This window comes from Stegostoma tigrinum, chromosome 16 (genome assembly GCF_030684315.1).
Source record: "Stegostoma tigrinum isolate sSteTig4 chromosome 16, sSteTig4.hap1, whole genome shotgun sequence".
Classification (NCBI taxonomy): Eukaryota; Metazoa; Chordata; class Chondrichthyes; order Orectolobiformes; family Stegostomatidae; genus Stegostoma; species Stegostoma tigrinum.
Genome location: NC_081369.1, coordinates 40,470,954 through 40,485,593, shown reverse-complemented (window position 1 = coordinate 40,485,593; position 14,640 = coordinate 40,470,954). Strand labels below are relative to the sequence as shown.

Here is a 14,640-nt window from a genome sequence, read left to right as displayed (position 1 = left end):
CTTTTTTGATCTGCATTGATGGAAACACTCATCTGAATCACAAAGAAGGTGTAGCAATACCCAGGCTGTAATTTGCATGTTAAAAGTGTGCAGAAAGTTCAGGAATGGCTGTGATAGCCTACTGCTACATTAATATTGGACTGAGAGGGAGCTAATGATTAATTTGAATGCGTCTGGCTGAAACTATATTTGTGTTGCCTCGAAGATCAAGCAGAATTTTGCTTGTCATTATGTAAAGGCTTTAAAATTCTGCATCTTCTATTTACAGGGTTAGTTGCTCTCTGAATGGATTTATTTGATACTGATCTTGTTGCATTTCTTCACACTTCCAAAGGCCACTTCAAAATCTATCTGTTCATTCATGCTTTTAACACTTCCGTTAATTCTCCTTGCTTGCATCTCCTGAAGGTTGTTGAGATGTTTTATATATACATACATGTATATACAAGTCATTGCTTTTCAGAATTAGTTTTATATATAGGGGCCTTGCAAACTGACATATTGGTATATTTTCTCTGCAGCACTCTCCAAATGAGACAAATCTCAAACCAGACGAGATCCCACATTCTACATTGTACAGAGAGCCCGTAGACCCAGCCAACTGGTTTGGATTCAGAAAAGCATCCCTTATTCTCACATACATTCAAGTGAGTGATCAAATATTTGAACCGGTTTGGGTTGAATAGCAGTACAGTTTATTTTATATTGATCCTGGGTTTTCACTTTACACATGAACGATATGCACAGGATAATGTTAGTACATTGGCTACAAAATACAAAGCCTGCTGAATTTTCTCATCCACGTTCTTAAATTGATTCTCAGCATGTGGGCGTTGCTATCAAGGCCTGTATGTGTGTGCAGTTATTTTCCTTCCTTCAGAAGGCGATGGGAGGCCTTAAGCTGTTAACGCCAGTTAAGTGAAGGTGATTCCACAATACAGGTGCTCCAGGATTTTGACTTAGCATCATGAAGGAACAGCAAAATATATATAAATCATGTTGTGTGATTTGGGGTGATGGGACCAACTCTTCAAGTAGTGGCATTCCCAAACAACTGCAACTCTTGCTGTCCTCAATGGAGGTGGTGCTGGGCTTGCTGTTGGAAAGGCCTTCGCCAGTTGCTGTGTTGCATCCATTAGGCAATGTGTGCTTGGTGGGAAGTACTATGGAGGTGAAATGAGGTGACGTTTTGGTTAGAGGATGAAATGCTAGTTGGACAGACTGCTTAACTTGATGGTATCATTGTTTGTCAGTGTTCCTGCAGCAACATCCATGGCAGGTGATTCCTCAATCACAATATAACTGAATACCAATGAGTACCAATGAGAAATGTTTCAGTTCTCTGTTGTAAATGTTCATTGACTGGCACCTAAGTGAATGTTGCTTGTCAACTATCAGCTCAAGTCAAGATCTTGTCCAAAGCTTACTGCATGCAGGCATAGTCTGTATCATTACCTGAGGGTTTTCAAATGGAGCTGAACACTGCCCAGTTGTTAATGGACAGCCTTCAGAGGGTAGATATTTGATGAAACAGCCGTAAGTTCACCCAGCTGGATGAACCAATAACATTGGCAATCTCCATGGAGCAGATATGACCAGCCAATTTGCAATGTAAGATAAATGCCAAAGGTGCAAACTGAGAAGCTGAAATAGTTGTTCAGCATTGAATATTTTCATGATTTTGTTTTCCTTACCACCTAGCAACACACTGAGTCCTTAAAGTAACTTGTACATTTCATTTGTGCATCAATTCAGGATCATCTTCTCCTACTCATGTTACTAGTATTTGAGGTAACTGTGTATCGACACCAAGAACATTTCCGCAAGTGTAACCAACTGGCTCCACCTAGTACTCGTGCCATCTTTCAAGAAATCACTCGGCAGAACCTGGATGAAAGTGTCATCAACTGTGCAAAGTATTTTGCCAACTATTTCTTTTACAAGTTTGGATTAGAGGTAGGTGAAATTCGACAGTGTCCTAGGTAAAGAACACACTTTTTACTTATGGCAGGCAGATAACATGATTTGTTTCAATAAAATACAGTTAGGTTGCTCACATACATGCCACATACAGAGTTGTAGAGAAAGACATCGAAGTGTATGATCAACCTTTGATTGTCATGAATGGTGGGGCAGGCTTGAAGGGCTGAATAGCCTACTTCTGTTCTGATGTTACAGTTACAAGCTTAGCTTTTTGTTTAAGGGAAGACTTTATAACAGTAATCTTCTCATTTTTCTCCCTACAACAGTGATTCTGTTGTATTTAGAAACTCAATGTTTTATATTAAAGTTAGATGATCATTTTCAATGAATGTATACTCAGCTTTGCATATACCACAACATGAAAAAAAATGCAAATCACAAAGCCAAAGCTTTGGTTTAATTGTACAAAAGATGACATTATTGTTAAGTATCAGTGGCCTAATAGTACATGAACATTACTAAGATTGGATACGTGAAAATCTACTAATATTTGGTTGTGGATGGGGTGAGGGAGAATTGCTGAAATCCCTATTCCCTTTCCTGGATGTATCTGCCCCAGATTAGTTTTCCATTGGAGAGTACAAATGTGCTGTGTTTTTTCTTTCTGCTCTAATCTGTTCTTTTCCTATGTCTCTTTTTCTTGTAGGTTTGCCTTCTAATGACAGTCAATGTTATTGGGCAACGGATGAACTTTCTTGTGATAATTCACAGCTGCTGGTTGGTTGTTATTGCGACCAGACGTAAAAGACAAGCAATTGCTAAAATTTGGCCTAAGTACTGCCTATTCCAGTCTCTCTTCCTGTTATACCAGTATCTGCTGTGTGTGGGAATTCCACCAGCTCTGTGTCTAGGTATTCAGCGTTTCTTCTCTGTAAGGCACACTGAACTGTTGACATCATGCAATTAATTTTAGATTTTTGTGCCTTTTTTGTTTAAAGAGAGAAAAATGATCTTGCATATTGTTGTTGCTTATACTGTTTAAGTGAAAGGTTGACACACATTCTTAGCATTGCCTGATTATTGGTCGTTTGGGTAAAGACCCAGGTAGGAAAAAAACCCAAAAAGAAGATTTGGAAGAGCCAAGAGCTCCTTGTGGAGTGCAGCGAAGCTGTTTTTGCTTCTCTTAGCCTGCAAAGCTTGCATAGAGCGAATATTTTTAAAACTTAGCCGGTCACTTTAAAATGCACAAAAGTACAGCTTTGTGAGTTGGCCCTGTGTAATGCTCCTGATTTCAGAATTCGAGATAATATCTTGGCACCATTGATACAATAGACTAAATTTATCATTGAAGGGAAGTCTCACCCTTCCTCCACCCACATATCCTGAGAATGATTCTGACAGTGAGGGCTGAGATCACATCAGGACATCAAGTGAGCGTTCCATTACATGTCCATCACTTGGTTATGAATGTTGTTTTACTTTTGATGAAATAAACAGAATTTTACTTTATTCCTCCACAGATTACCCATGGAGATGGGCATCACCCATCACCATTCACTCCAACCTAATAAAGTGGTTTTATCTGCCCGACTTTGTAACTCTACCCAATTCCAAACACCTGATCTGTAAGTATCTAACTCTGTTTAATTCCTAAAATTCCAATCATGGCGATTAATACCGTGTCCCCAAAGCTAACAAAAAAGTTTTAATATAAAATATAGTTCAATATTCATGTGCTAATTAACATAATGACGCACTGATCAATGCTCAGAACGGACCATTCTGAGGAAAGTGTAGAGCTGGAAAAATTAAATTTCGCGTTCTCAGATGCGAACTGACACGCTGTGCTTCCAGCATAATCCCTTGTAGGCTGATTCTATCTTCCAATTCTTTTCAAGTTTTACATATGCCATCAGTATCCCACTGGGTTATTACAGTTTCTGCAAGTTATTAAATTTGTAAATAAATCAGACCCTCCAGTAGTCACTTCATAGTGACTGCTCATACTTCATACAGCAAAGGTCGTCACGATTTTGCCTAATTTGAATGTGAATGAGAGATGGACTTCATTCCACCCCCTGTTATTTCCACACATTCAAGATGGCTGTAACTTGCTGTGTAAAATGATTTTTGCCAGTGACCTTGAAGCCGCATCACCATTTACGTGCACTTCTAATGGAAACAATTTCTCTGCATTTACACTATTGAAACCCAAAAACTCTTAAATCTGAGTATTCCCTGTACAGTCAAAATTCCACATCTCAAGCTGGGCAGAAAGCATAAACATTGGTTCATAGCAGTTTCAGTCAGCTTCTGCACCAATGTAAGAATTGGTTTCAGATATAGATAGACTGTAATACTTTCTCAGGATCAAATTGCAATGCCATGTCTGAGGCTTTTAGATCTCCTCTTGATACTAAATGTCAGAAGTTTCGGAGCCTTTCAATACTCCCTTGGCTCTTGTACAATATATTTGGATCTGATAGAGCCCGGATCTCCCACATAAATGGTTTAGGAAGCTGAAATATTGGAGAGTGTATGTAAACATTTAACAGTTATATCATAAATTCAGCAGAATCACTAAGGAGTACAGTGAATAGTTTTTGATCGGCTAATGAGACTTCTTTACGTGTTTTAGTTCTGGGGAACTCAGTTTAGAATTTATTTTTCCCTGTTCAGTATTCTGTTTCTTGTTTTCTATCCCACATACCTTAAAAAAGTGAGGAGGTCCATGATTCGTTTCTGCTAATATAAAACAAAGAACCACAGATCGTGGAGACCTGAATCAAAAACAGAAATTGCCTTAGAAACTTGGCAGGTCTGGTAGTATCTGTGGGGAGAAAGCAGAGTTAACTCTGAAGGGTCGCTGGACTCAAAATGTTAACTCTGCTTTCTTCCCACAGATGCTGCCAGACCTGCTGATTTTCTCCAGCAATTTCTGTTTTGGCTGTGATTGATTTCCAATCCTCTGCCAATATTTTTTATTGAGCTAAATGTCAGAACTTCCAAGAGTGACTCAGGGGAGGTTTAATTTGCCAACATGTTACATTTTTCTTTCCCTTCTCTTTCAAGTATGACTGTATAGTTGTCAATAATCCCATCTGGCTCTCTAAGCACTATACCTGCTTATAATGAGGAAGGTCTGGGAACTGTCAGATGTGAGAATGTTGAACCTATGAGACATTTGTGAAACTTCTGCCCCTTGCAGAAGCGTGTGTTCGCTGTGTCAACATCTTCCAGAAACTAAAACAAGCCTACTGTTCTTAAAAGCATAAATGAGGAAACTTTTGCAAAGGTTTCTTTTCTGTGTTTTGAAACTAAATGTCAGCCCAAAGGTATGTAGTAAACTAAAAATGGGCTGGATTTTGATTGGCTTTTATGGTTTTAAATTTCAGAGAAGACCTCTTGTGTGCGATAATGTTGCTCTGTCTTTGGTCTTTGACATTATAATGCACTTAAAAACTGAAAGCTTTGGCAATAGTTTAACTTACAATGCAAACAAGTTTAATCTGTCAGTCTCTTGCACTGTTTCAGTTTTTAAGTGGAAAACACTTTTAGCTCTTTTTGAATCCATTACTGATATGTTTGTATTATCACCAACATCAGTTCACTAATACTGTTGCCTGGCTGTATGCAGCTTAAGACTTTGCAATTATTAATAAAAACCAAAATGAGAGAGAGCACAGTATGTAGATAGTCAGCAGATTGTGTCATAGTGGAAGGGTGAGGTTTCGACCCATGAGCTTTCTCCCCCAATTTTACACGATATGAGTGGGTGAGCAAATAAAATGGTGGGTATCAAGCAGGTCTAGCCAAATGCCATAGTGGATTCACCAAATCATGAACTCCACATGGCAATGGCCTTGGGTCATATTCAATCACAGACCCCTGATATAACCGGAACTCTGATGGAAGCTCTTCAAAATTCATTATCCCCTTCGCTCCCTCTCTTTCATTCTGCATAGAGTGTGCCAAACCTGCAGGAGATCAGGGCACATGGCAGCAGATGGCAAACAGGAGGGGCACCTGACTAAGGTAAGGTAAAGTCACCATAGTCTATCAAGACCATGGTCTGCTCTCTCATTAGAGAAACATGATTGGTGCTGGAGGTGGTTTAACTTGAGGGTAACCATGCCTCAGGCAAAGGGATAAGTTGAAAAAGTGTTTCCTTCATGTGAACTTCAGCTGATGCAGGATTTGAGCCATACCTGCATCACAAAACAGCCATCCCCCAACTGAGTCCTTGAAAGAGTTAATGAATGCATGACTGAAAAGATGGTGTAGGATGGAGGGCTTTAGATTACTGGGACAATGGAAATGTTTCTGGGGGAGGATGGAATGTACAATTTAGACAAGTTATATCTGAACAGAACTGAGACCAACATCCTTACTGAGAAAACGAGACAAGGTGTAGAGCTGGATGAACACAGCAGACCGAGCAGCATCAGAGGAGCTGGAAAGCTGACGTTTCGGGCCCCTTTTAGCCCCTTCTTCAGAAAAGTAATACTTACATCATTTAAGAGAACTTTGTTCATACTTTTGAGGTGGTTTTCAACCAGATTGACAGGGGATGGAATCCTGACAAATAGCTCAGATGGAAGAGAAGCGGATGTAGTTTGAAGTTAAACACAAGTAAGTGAGCCTGCAAGGCAGAGGAAATACAGGCTAGATAAGAAAGAAGTGAATTTAGCAATGCTATGAGGAGTATATTTTAATGCAAGGAGCCTGGGGAATAAGACAGACACACTGAGGGCACAGATAGGGAAGTAGGGGTACAATTTAATTATGACTGAGACTGGGCTGAAAGATGAGTGGGAGTGGCAGCGCAACATTCCTGCTTAAAGGATAAGCAAATGAAGTAGAAAAGGGACTAGAAGAGGAGGGAGGGTTGCAATGTTGATCGAAGTATCAATTATAGCAGTGAGAGGGAATGATGTCTTGGAAGGATCATGAAATGAGGCCAGATGGATCGAAGCACAAAACACAAAATGGCAAGCACAGTTGAGTGTGTTGTTTGGTCTTCTAAACAGACAGGGAGAGAGTGAGAGGCTCAAATGTGTAATCAAAATTCAGAGCAGTGTAAGAATAATAAGGTATTAACAGTGGGGGATTTTAATGACCCAAACATTAACTGAGAAAGTTTTAATGTGTAAGGTAGGGAGGAGAAAATCTTAAATTGCATCCAAAAGAATACTTTTAGTTAGTGTATGGAAAGTCCAATCATTGGAGGGCACAATTCTGGACCTAATGTTTGGAAATTTGAACAGGCAGGTAGAAAGCATCTGTAGTAGGGAACATTTTGGTGCATGGTTTTAAGGTGGGATGTAGGTGTTAAAAGGAGACTTGAAGAGTTTTTTTTTCACCCAGATGTTGCTTAGATTTCGGAATTCACAGCCTGAAAGGGCAGTTGAGTTAGAACCTCTGGTAACATTTAAGCAGTATTTAGATACTGCTTAAATTTCTGTTGCCATAGCCTCCAGGAGTTCTGGGCCAAAATTTGGATAATGGGGTCAGTGGAACCAGAGATAACATTGTGTGAAGCTGGATGAACACAGTGGGCCAAGCAGCATCAGAGGAGCAGGAAAGCTTGACGTTTCGGGTCGGGACCCTTTTTCTGAATAAGGGTCCCGACCCGAAACGTCAAGCTTTCCTGCTCCTCTGATGCTGCTTGGCCTGCTGTGTTCATCCAGCTTCACACCGTGTTATCTCAGATTCTCCAGCATCGACAGTTCCTACTATCTCAGCGGAATCGATCTTTGCATACCGGCATGGAAGCAATAGGCCAGGTGACCTCTTTGAATGCTGTAAACATCGGTCAGTCCTATTGAATAGAAACAGCTGCATTATCCCAGAAGATAGTCACGCCATACAAAATAAACTACAGACCATTAAGATCTTGCAAGATGTCGCCATTCAGAATGGAAGCAGAGGCTTGTTACAAAGTTAATAGATATCACTAATCTAAATATTCTTCCAGAATGACCACACTCAATCGACACGATATATTTGAACACTGGGCAAAGTTTAGTTATGTAACTGTTCTTATTGGTTAATATGGGTGAAGACATTCATCTCATAATTTCTCTTTATTTTCTCAAACTTTGATCTTTCCTTATTCAAGTTTTGCCACACCAACTTTATTTATGTTCCAAACAATATTGTTGATAGTTTCTTTGGGTTTAGAATGTGCAAGGCATGCATGTGTTTGTCTTGGTCTAACAAACTCCTTCGTACTGCCTCTAGATCTAAAGGTAATTGGAAGCAATTTCTATCCTTACTTCCCTCAGCAGCTTATCACATCGTGGAGAAAGTTTACAGATTGAAAGGAAAATATAACTTGCACTTGAACAGTGTTTACTTATGTGTCTCAGATAAAGCACCTCATGATTTGCATTGAAGCAAGATTGCACAAATAATAATGAAATAAATAAGAAATTATTCACTCTCAATGCTATTGGTTGAAAAATGTACGTTGACTAAAATACAAGATAACTTTCCATACATTGAAATGGTGCTGAAGGATCTTTTGTGAAAATCTGAAATGGTGTAATATTTGCTTAGCAGTGCATTTGTGTGTCAGCATTTATGCACTTGTGTTCAAGCTCTAGACTGTCTTAAACCTGTGAATTTCAGACTTGGTTGAGAATGTTTGATCAACAAGTGTCCAAAAATTTCCATGGCAAGGCAGAAGAAAGCATCATTAATTGATTTCCTACTTAAAGTAGGATTATGCTACAATCAAGGCTTTTATAGAATTAATTTTTTTTTTAATAAATGTAACTCACAAATAATTAATATTTATTTCTATTTGTTCAACAATAGTGAGCCCTTTCCTTGGTTCTTGTCTATTATAGATGACTTTCTGTTACTGATGTGTGTGTCCCACCAGTGGCAGGTATTTATGGATGAAAGAAAGGAGGAGGTTAGTACAATTGGTGGAAAAAATACAGATGATCCTGATCCCCTGGCAGGCAACACCGTGAACCCAGTACCAAACTATATATACTGTAGGTAAGTTTGGATATGGCTGCTCTGCACCTGAAGGTGGTTTTGAATTTTGCGGTTTCATTGTCAGACTTTGTAGAAACTGATCTGACCACTGACATTTTTTCCAATGATGAAGTAATGCTGATGAAAATTTTTATATGGAAATATTTTTGATGTGTTTTTACAGTCTCTTACTCGAAATGGCAGACAGAAAATTTCCAACTTTTGGTCCTTAATAAGAACTAAATACAACGTAATTATTTGATTTTAAAAGATGAGAAACGGTGATCAGGAATAAACTTTGAGAACAAAATGACCTCTGGCTAGTTTGTAGCAATCATGTTGAAATCCTTTTTCAGTAAAATGTTGTAAATTAATACCATAAAAGTTGTTATTGTTGTTAGAGCAGTAATTGTATAATGTGAGAGACTAGTTAACATGGAATTCTTTCTGTTCTGCAGATGTTACCTGGACATGATAAAAGTTACAGTTTTCCATTACCTCTTCTGGCTGGTAGTAGCAGTTATTTTTGCCACTGGGTCTGCTCGAATCAGTGTATTTGGTCTTGGCTACTTACTCGCCTCATTCTATTTGCTTCTGTTTGGCAGAAGACTTTTAGTGAAGCCAGCAAAGAGTCGACTGAACTTTTGGGATTGTCTGATTATGTACAATGTCACAGTCATTATTGCAAAGAATATGCTCTCGGTGAGTCTTTACATCATCAATAAAGATAAAGGTGAGGTCTTTATAGTCTTACCAGACCATCAGCCTTCTCTCTAATGAGAGAGAGAGAGAGAGAGATGACTGGTGAGGTGATGTAAACTGAGGGTAACATGCCTCGGGGGAGGGCAAATGGTTGAAGAAGGACAACCCTTCCTGGTGATCTCAAACAGTGCACAATTGAACCCAAGAAGCGTAAATACAGCAACATTACAAACCAGCTGTCTAGATGACAGAGCTTTACCTTTGCTTCCTACATATTCTTGATGTAAAATGTGCTATTATTATATTAAAAGTATTTTAAAAATTTCATTTGTAGGTTTATTGATTTAGACTGATCACTGCCATCATTTTTCCCCCAGAAATTTGGACGACTTAAAATATGTTATGTTCATTTTGAAATGGGGAACTAATAGCAGGGCTGAAAAAAGACCTTTCACTTCCTTCTTCCTGCCCCGTGAGCTAATTGCTCATGAGACATTTATGGGTAAACTGTACCAAGGCCTCTGAAAATGCTGTCGAACAGCAAGAGTAGAAACAAAGCATCAGGATGGCTACACATTTGTAAGAGATCATTGATGCAAACTCACGTAGAACTGCTGTGCCTATTTTAAGGATTTAATAAAAACGTTCTTGAATCGCACCACTCCTAGTTAGCCTGTACCAACTTATGTGGCATTAAAGTGGAGGGAGTGCAATTGGCTTTTAATTAAATTTAACTCAAAAAGTAAGGAAGATTAAGTGAAAAATAATTGCACTGAAATATAAATATACTATAAAAGGCAATATTTAATTGATGTGAATTGTATAAGTCAAGTCTACATTATGAATATGTTTTTGTATCAAAGTTTATCAATTGCAAAATTTCCATTTTGTGCTGTAAGGCTCAGCAGGTACAATTGAAGGGTATCCACAAGCACTTTTCAAATCGATGACACTGTTTTCATAGAAACATAGAAAATAAGAACGGGAGTAGGCCATACTGGCCTTTTGAGTCTTCTCAACACAATCATGGCTGATCATCCTATTCGGTACCCTGTTCCCGTAACTACCAGACCATTTGATCACTTTATCCTTAAGAAATCTAGCTAGTCCCTTCTTGAAATCAATATTTTGGCCTCAACCATTTGCTGTGGTGAAGAATTCCACAGGCTCATCGTTGTCTGGGTGAAGAAATTTCTCCTTATCTCAGTCTTAAACGGTCTACCCCGTAACCTATCCTTGCTTTTGGCCTCCCCGATCATGAGGAATGTCCCTTCCTGCGTTTATTCTATCGAGCACTGTTGAGATTTATAGGCTTCTGAGACCCCAATCCATTATTCTAAACTCCAGTGAATATAATCCTAACTGATTTGTTCTTCATGCATTAGTCCTTCTCTTCCAGGAATCAATCTAGTAAACCTCTGTTGCATCCCCTCCATAGACAGAGCGTCCTTCTTCAGATAAGGAGACAAAAACTGCACACAGTATTCCAGATTTCCACATTTTAGTACGGCATTAAAGATTCATGATATTGTTATTGGTTTGAAACATAAGTTGTAAAGTGGAAGAACAATATGTATTTCTATATTGTGTGTGTTAAGAAGTTTGAAGATGTGGTTTCAGTTTTTTTTTATTTCTGTGACTGGTGGGAAATGTTGGGAAATTTGTTTGTGTGCATTTTAATGAGTTTTTAAACCCCTGAGTTGAATAGTCTAGATCATTAGGGAAAGGAAGGAAGAAGGGGAAAAAATCAGCCGCTTAATAGCAACAGGACTGTAGTATCACAGAAAGTCAGAACCATCCAATAAAAGGCAGTGTGCAGGATTCTGTCAGAGTGAAAAGGTCTATAGCAGCAAACGTGCTGTTAGTTTAGCAGTCTCCGAAACAGTTGGACTGAAAAGATGTCTTGAGTAGCTTAAAAGTCAGTTATAGAAATTGTAGACACTGAGGCTGTTAAAGAGATGAGTTTAAGGAACATATATTCAATAACAGATTAAACAAAGCTAACATGGTTTAACAAAAGGCAAATCATGCTTAATAAATCTGTTGGAGTTTGTCGAAGATGTAAGTGGTAGAACACCTAAGGAAGAAGAAATGGGCATCATGAATTTGGATTTTCAGAAGGTTTTTGATAAGGTCCTTCATAAGAGGTTAGAGGACAAAGACAAAGGGTATGTAGGGAGTAATCTATTGGCATGGGTCAATAATTAGCTGTCAAACAGAAAACAAAGTGGGAATAAATGGGTCTTTTTTACTGGGAGGCAGGCAGTGACTAGGGTATTATAAGGATCAATTCTTTGGCCTCTGCTATTTATGATATATATAAATGAAATGGATGAACACAAAATTGAATGGAATTGTCAATTGTGAGGATGATGCAAGGAGTCTTCAAAGTGATTTAGACAATTTGAGTGAATAGGGAAGCACATGGCAGATGTTGTACATCATGGCAAAATGTAAAGTTATAAACTAGTGTGAAAAAAGAAAGGGAAAGTATTATTCCAATGATATATTGGAAAGTGTGGATGTACAAAGGGACCTTGTGCACCAGTTAATGAAAATAGGCAGGTGCAGCAGGAAAGTGGGAAGGCTAATGTATATTGTTCTTCATTGCAGACGGATTTAAGTTCAGAAGTAGGAATGTGTAAAATTGTAATGAGCTGGACTGACTAAATGTGGACAGGATGTTTTCTCCCACTTGGAGATCCTAAAACCTAGTGGACAATCTCAGGATATGAGTGGAGCTGGCGCAAAGGGCCTAATGGTCTATTCCTGCTTCTAGCTTCTATCTTTCTATGTGTACAATAAATGAACTGAGGTAGTGGTTTGTTCAGGGAAGTGACAATAACTAAAATAAAAGCAGAATTTTGCTAAAACTGACAATGTAGAGCCTTGCCAGTTGGACAAGGAAAAGGGGCAGGAGGACCTTTCACCTGAGGTTTGAGTGTCTACAGTTATTGTTACGATTAATGTGAGTAGTTTTTCTTTTAACAGGAATAAGTAGATTTTGTTTGTAAATTAGAAAACCCTTTCCCCAGTGCAATATAAAAGAATGGTTAAAATGATTGTTATTGAGGGTAAAACTCCCAAGAAAGTTACAACTGTTACACCAAAGTAGGTTTATATTTTTAAAACAATAATTTAAATGTGCTTTTATTGCCTTCTTTCCCAGCTCCTAGCTTGTGTCTTCTTAAAGCACCTACAAAGTAATTTCTGCTGGATGATCCAATTATTCAGCTTGCACTGTACTGTCAAAGGATACTATGATGGTAAGAGCTTGTTTCTTTTACTATTACCAATACTGCAACTAATCCATTTGCTTATGGATTAAACAAATCAGATCAGTGTAAATTTTCCATCGTACAGAACTAGTGAGCACTTTGGTCATTACTACTTCCATTGGCAAAAAAGCATTGATTTATGATCAGTGATAACGGGAACTGCAGATGCTGGAGAATCCAAGATGATAAACTGTGAGGCTGGATGAACACAGCAGGCCAAGCAGCATCTCAGGAGCACAAAAGCTGACGTTTCGGGCCTAGACCCTTCATCAGAGATTTATTGATTTATGATCAATGGTTTTGTGCTATCGTCTGAGACAGATTCATACTTTACTAGGCTAGAATATTCTTTCGGATTTTGCCTGGTAAATGTAATGAAATTTTAACACTTGATTGCATGTTGTTTGAGGTCAGTAGTTGTCAACATATGAGTTTTGTTCAGTGCATACAATTCCAAAGAGGAAATTAAAGCCAACAGCAACAGTGCTGAGAGTTGGTTTCATAGCACCAATCTCTGAAATCTGGGAGCCATTCATATTTGAGATTATTGTTCCCCTTAGATAACAAATAAGATGAAAGATCAACCTAAATAAATAATTTTGGTTGGTATTGATATTACATTAAATGTAATGTTCAAAGATATTTTCAATTATACAGCAAATTTATATTGTCAGGTAATTTTTGATAACACTGTTGTGTCTTAATGCATTTTATTTTTCAGAAAATGAATTAAAGGATCCAGAGTGTACTTTGCCTGTTGGTGAAGCTGGCATAATCTGGGATAGCATTTGTTTTTTCTTCCTCTTACTTCAACGCAGAGTCTTCCTCAGTTATTATTTTATCCATGCAACAACTGATATGAAAGCCTCCAAACTTCAAGCATCCAGGTACAGTAAGACGTCCCTTTGGAATATCAGTAGTAGTCCAAACAAAACATTGTGTGAAGCATTTTAAAATACGTTGGAGGTGGAATTGCAACAGACACATGACTGTGATTGCAGCATTTGTGCATTCTTAATGTTCCTGCGCTGCATTGTTCTTGTTCCTGTGCTTTACAGAACATCAGTTAGGTCACAGTTGGAATATTGCTTACAGTTCTGGTCGCTACGTTACCAGAAGGATGTGCATGGTTTGGAGAAGGTACAGAAAAGGGTTACCAGGATGTTGCCTGGTATGGGGGATTTTAGGTATGAAGAAAGGTCGGATAGACTGGGTTTGTTTTCACTGGAACACAGAGGTAACCTGATAGAAGTCTATATGATTGTGAATAGCATAGATAGAGTGGAAAGTATGAGGCTTTATCTCAGGGTGGAGGAATCAATTACTAGGGGATACAGCTTCAAGGTGTGAGGACAAAACTTGAAAAGAGATGTGCAAGGCACGTTTTTTTGCACAAAAGGGTGTTGAATGTCTGGAACAAGCTGCCAGAGGTGGTGGTGGAAGCAGACACAAAGCATCATTCAAGAAACAACTGGATGAATACATGATTAGGGAGGGAATAGAAGGATATGGATCCTCTTAGTGAAGGGAAGGTTTTAGTATGGAAGGGCACAATGTGTCAGCGCAGGCTTGGAGGGTCCAAGGGCCTGTGCCTGTGCTGCATTGTTCTTTGTTCTTAATTTTTCATCAAGAGAACCTTTGGTTTTATTGAATGTTTCCATTCAGACATTCTCATTTCCGACAAGAACATTGAAATGTGAAGCGTCGTTAGAAAGATAATAAAATGTGAGGCTGGATGAACACAGCA

The 14,640-nt window shown here is 38.6% G+C and overlaps 1 protein-coding gene across 5 annotated transcripts in view; it reads left to right on the top strand.

Annotated features, from left to right (window-relative positions):
- Nucleotides 1-14,640, top strand: part of piezo1 (piezo-type mechanosensitive ion channel component 1) — a 337,749-nt gene that overhangs the window by 245,680 nt on the left and 77,429 nt on the right. For all 5 annotated transcript variants that reach the window (XR_009446804.1, XR_009446805.1, XM_059651724.1 and 2 more), the window contains exons 21-28: nucleotides 522-647; nucleotides 1,756-1,956; nucleotides 2,630-2,834; nucleotides 3,444-3,548; nucleotides 8,778-8,934; nucleotides 9,372-9,615; nucleotides 12,785-12,881; nucleotides 13,615-13,780. Coding sequence is in view for 3 of the 5 variants with exons in the window: in XM_059651724.1 (XP_059507707.1) it covers nucleotides 522-647; nucleotides 1,756-1,956; nucleotides 2,630-2,834; nucleotides 3,444-3,548; nucleotides 8,778-8,934; nucleotides 9,372-9,615; nucleotides 12,785-12,881; nucleotides 13,615-13,780 (1,301 nt within the window). In the remaining 2 variants the exon portion in view is untranslated. The remainder of the gene's footprint in view (nucleotides 1-521; nucleotides 648-1,755; nucleotides 1,957-2,629; nucleotides 2,835-3,443; nucleotides 3,549-8,777; nucleotides 8,935-9,371; nucleotides 9,616-12,784; nucleotides 12,882-13,614; nucleotides 13,781-14,640) is intronic.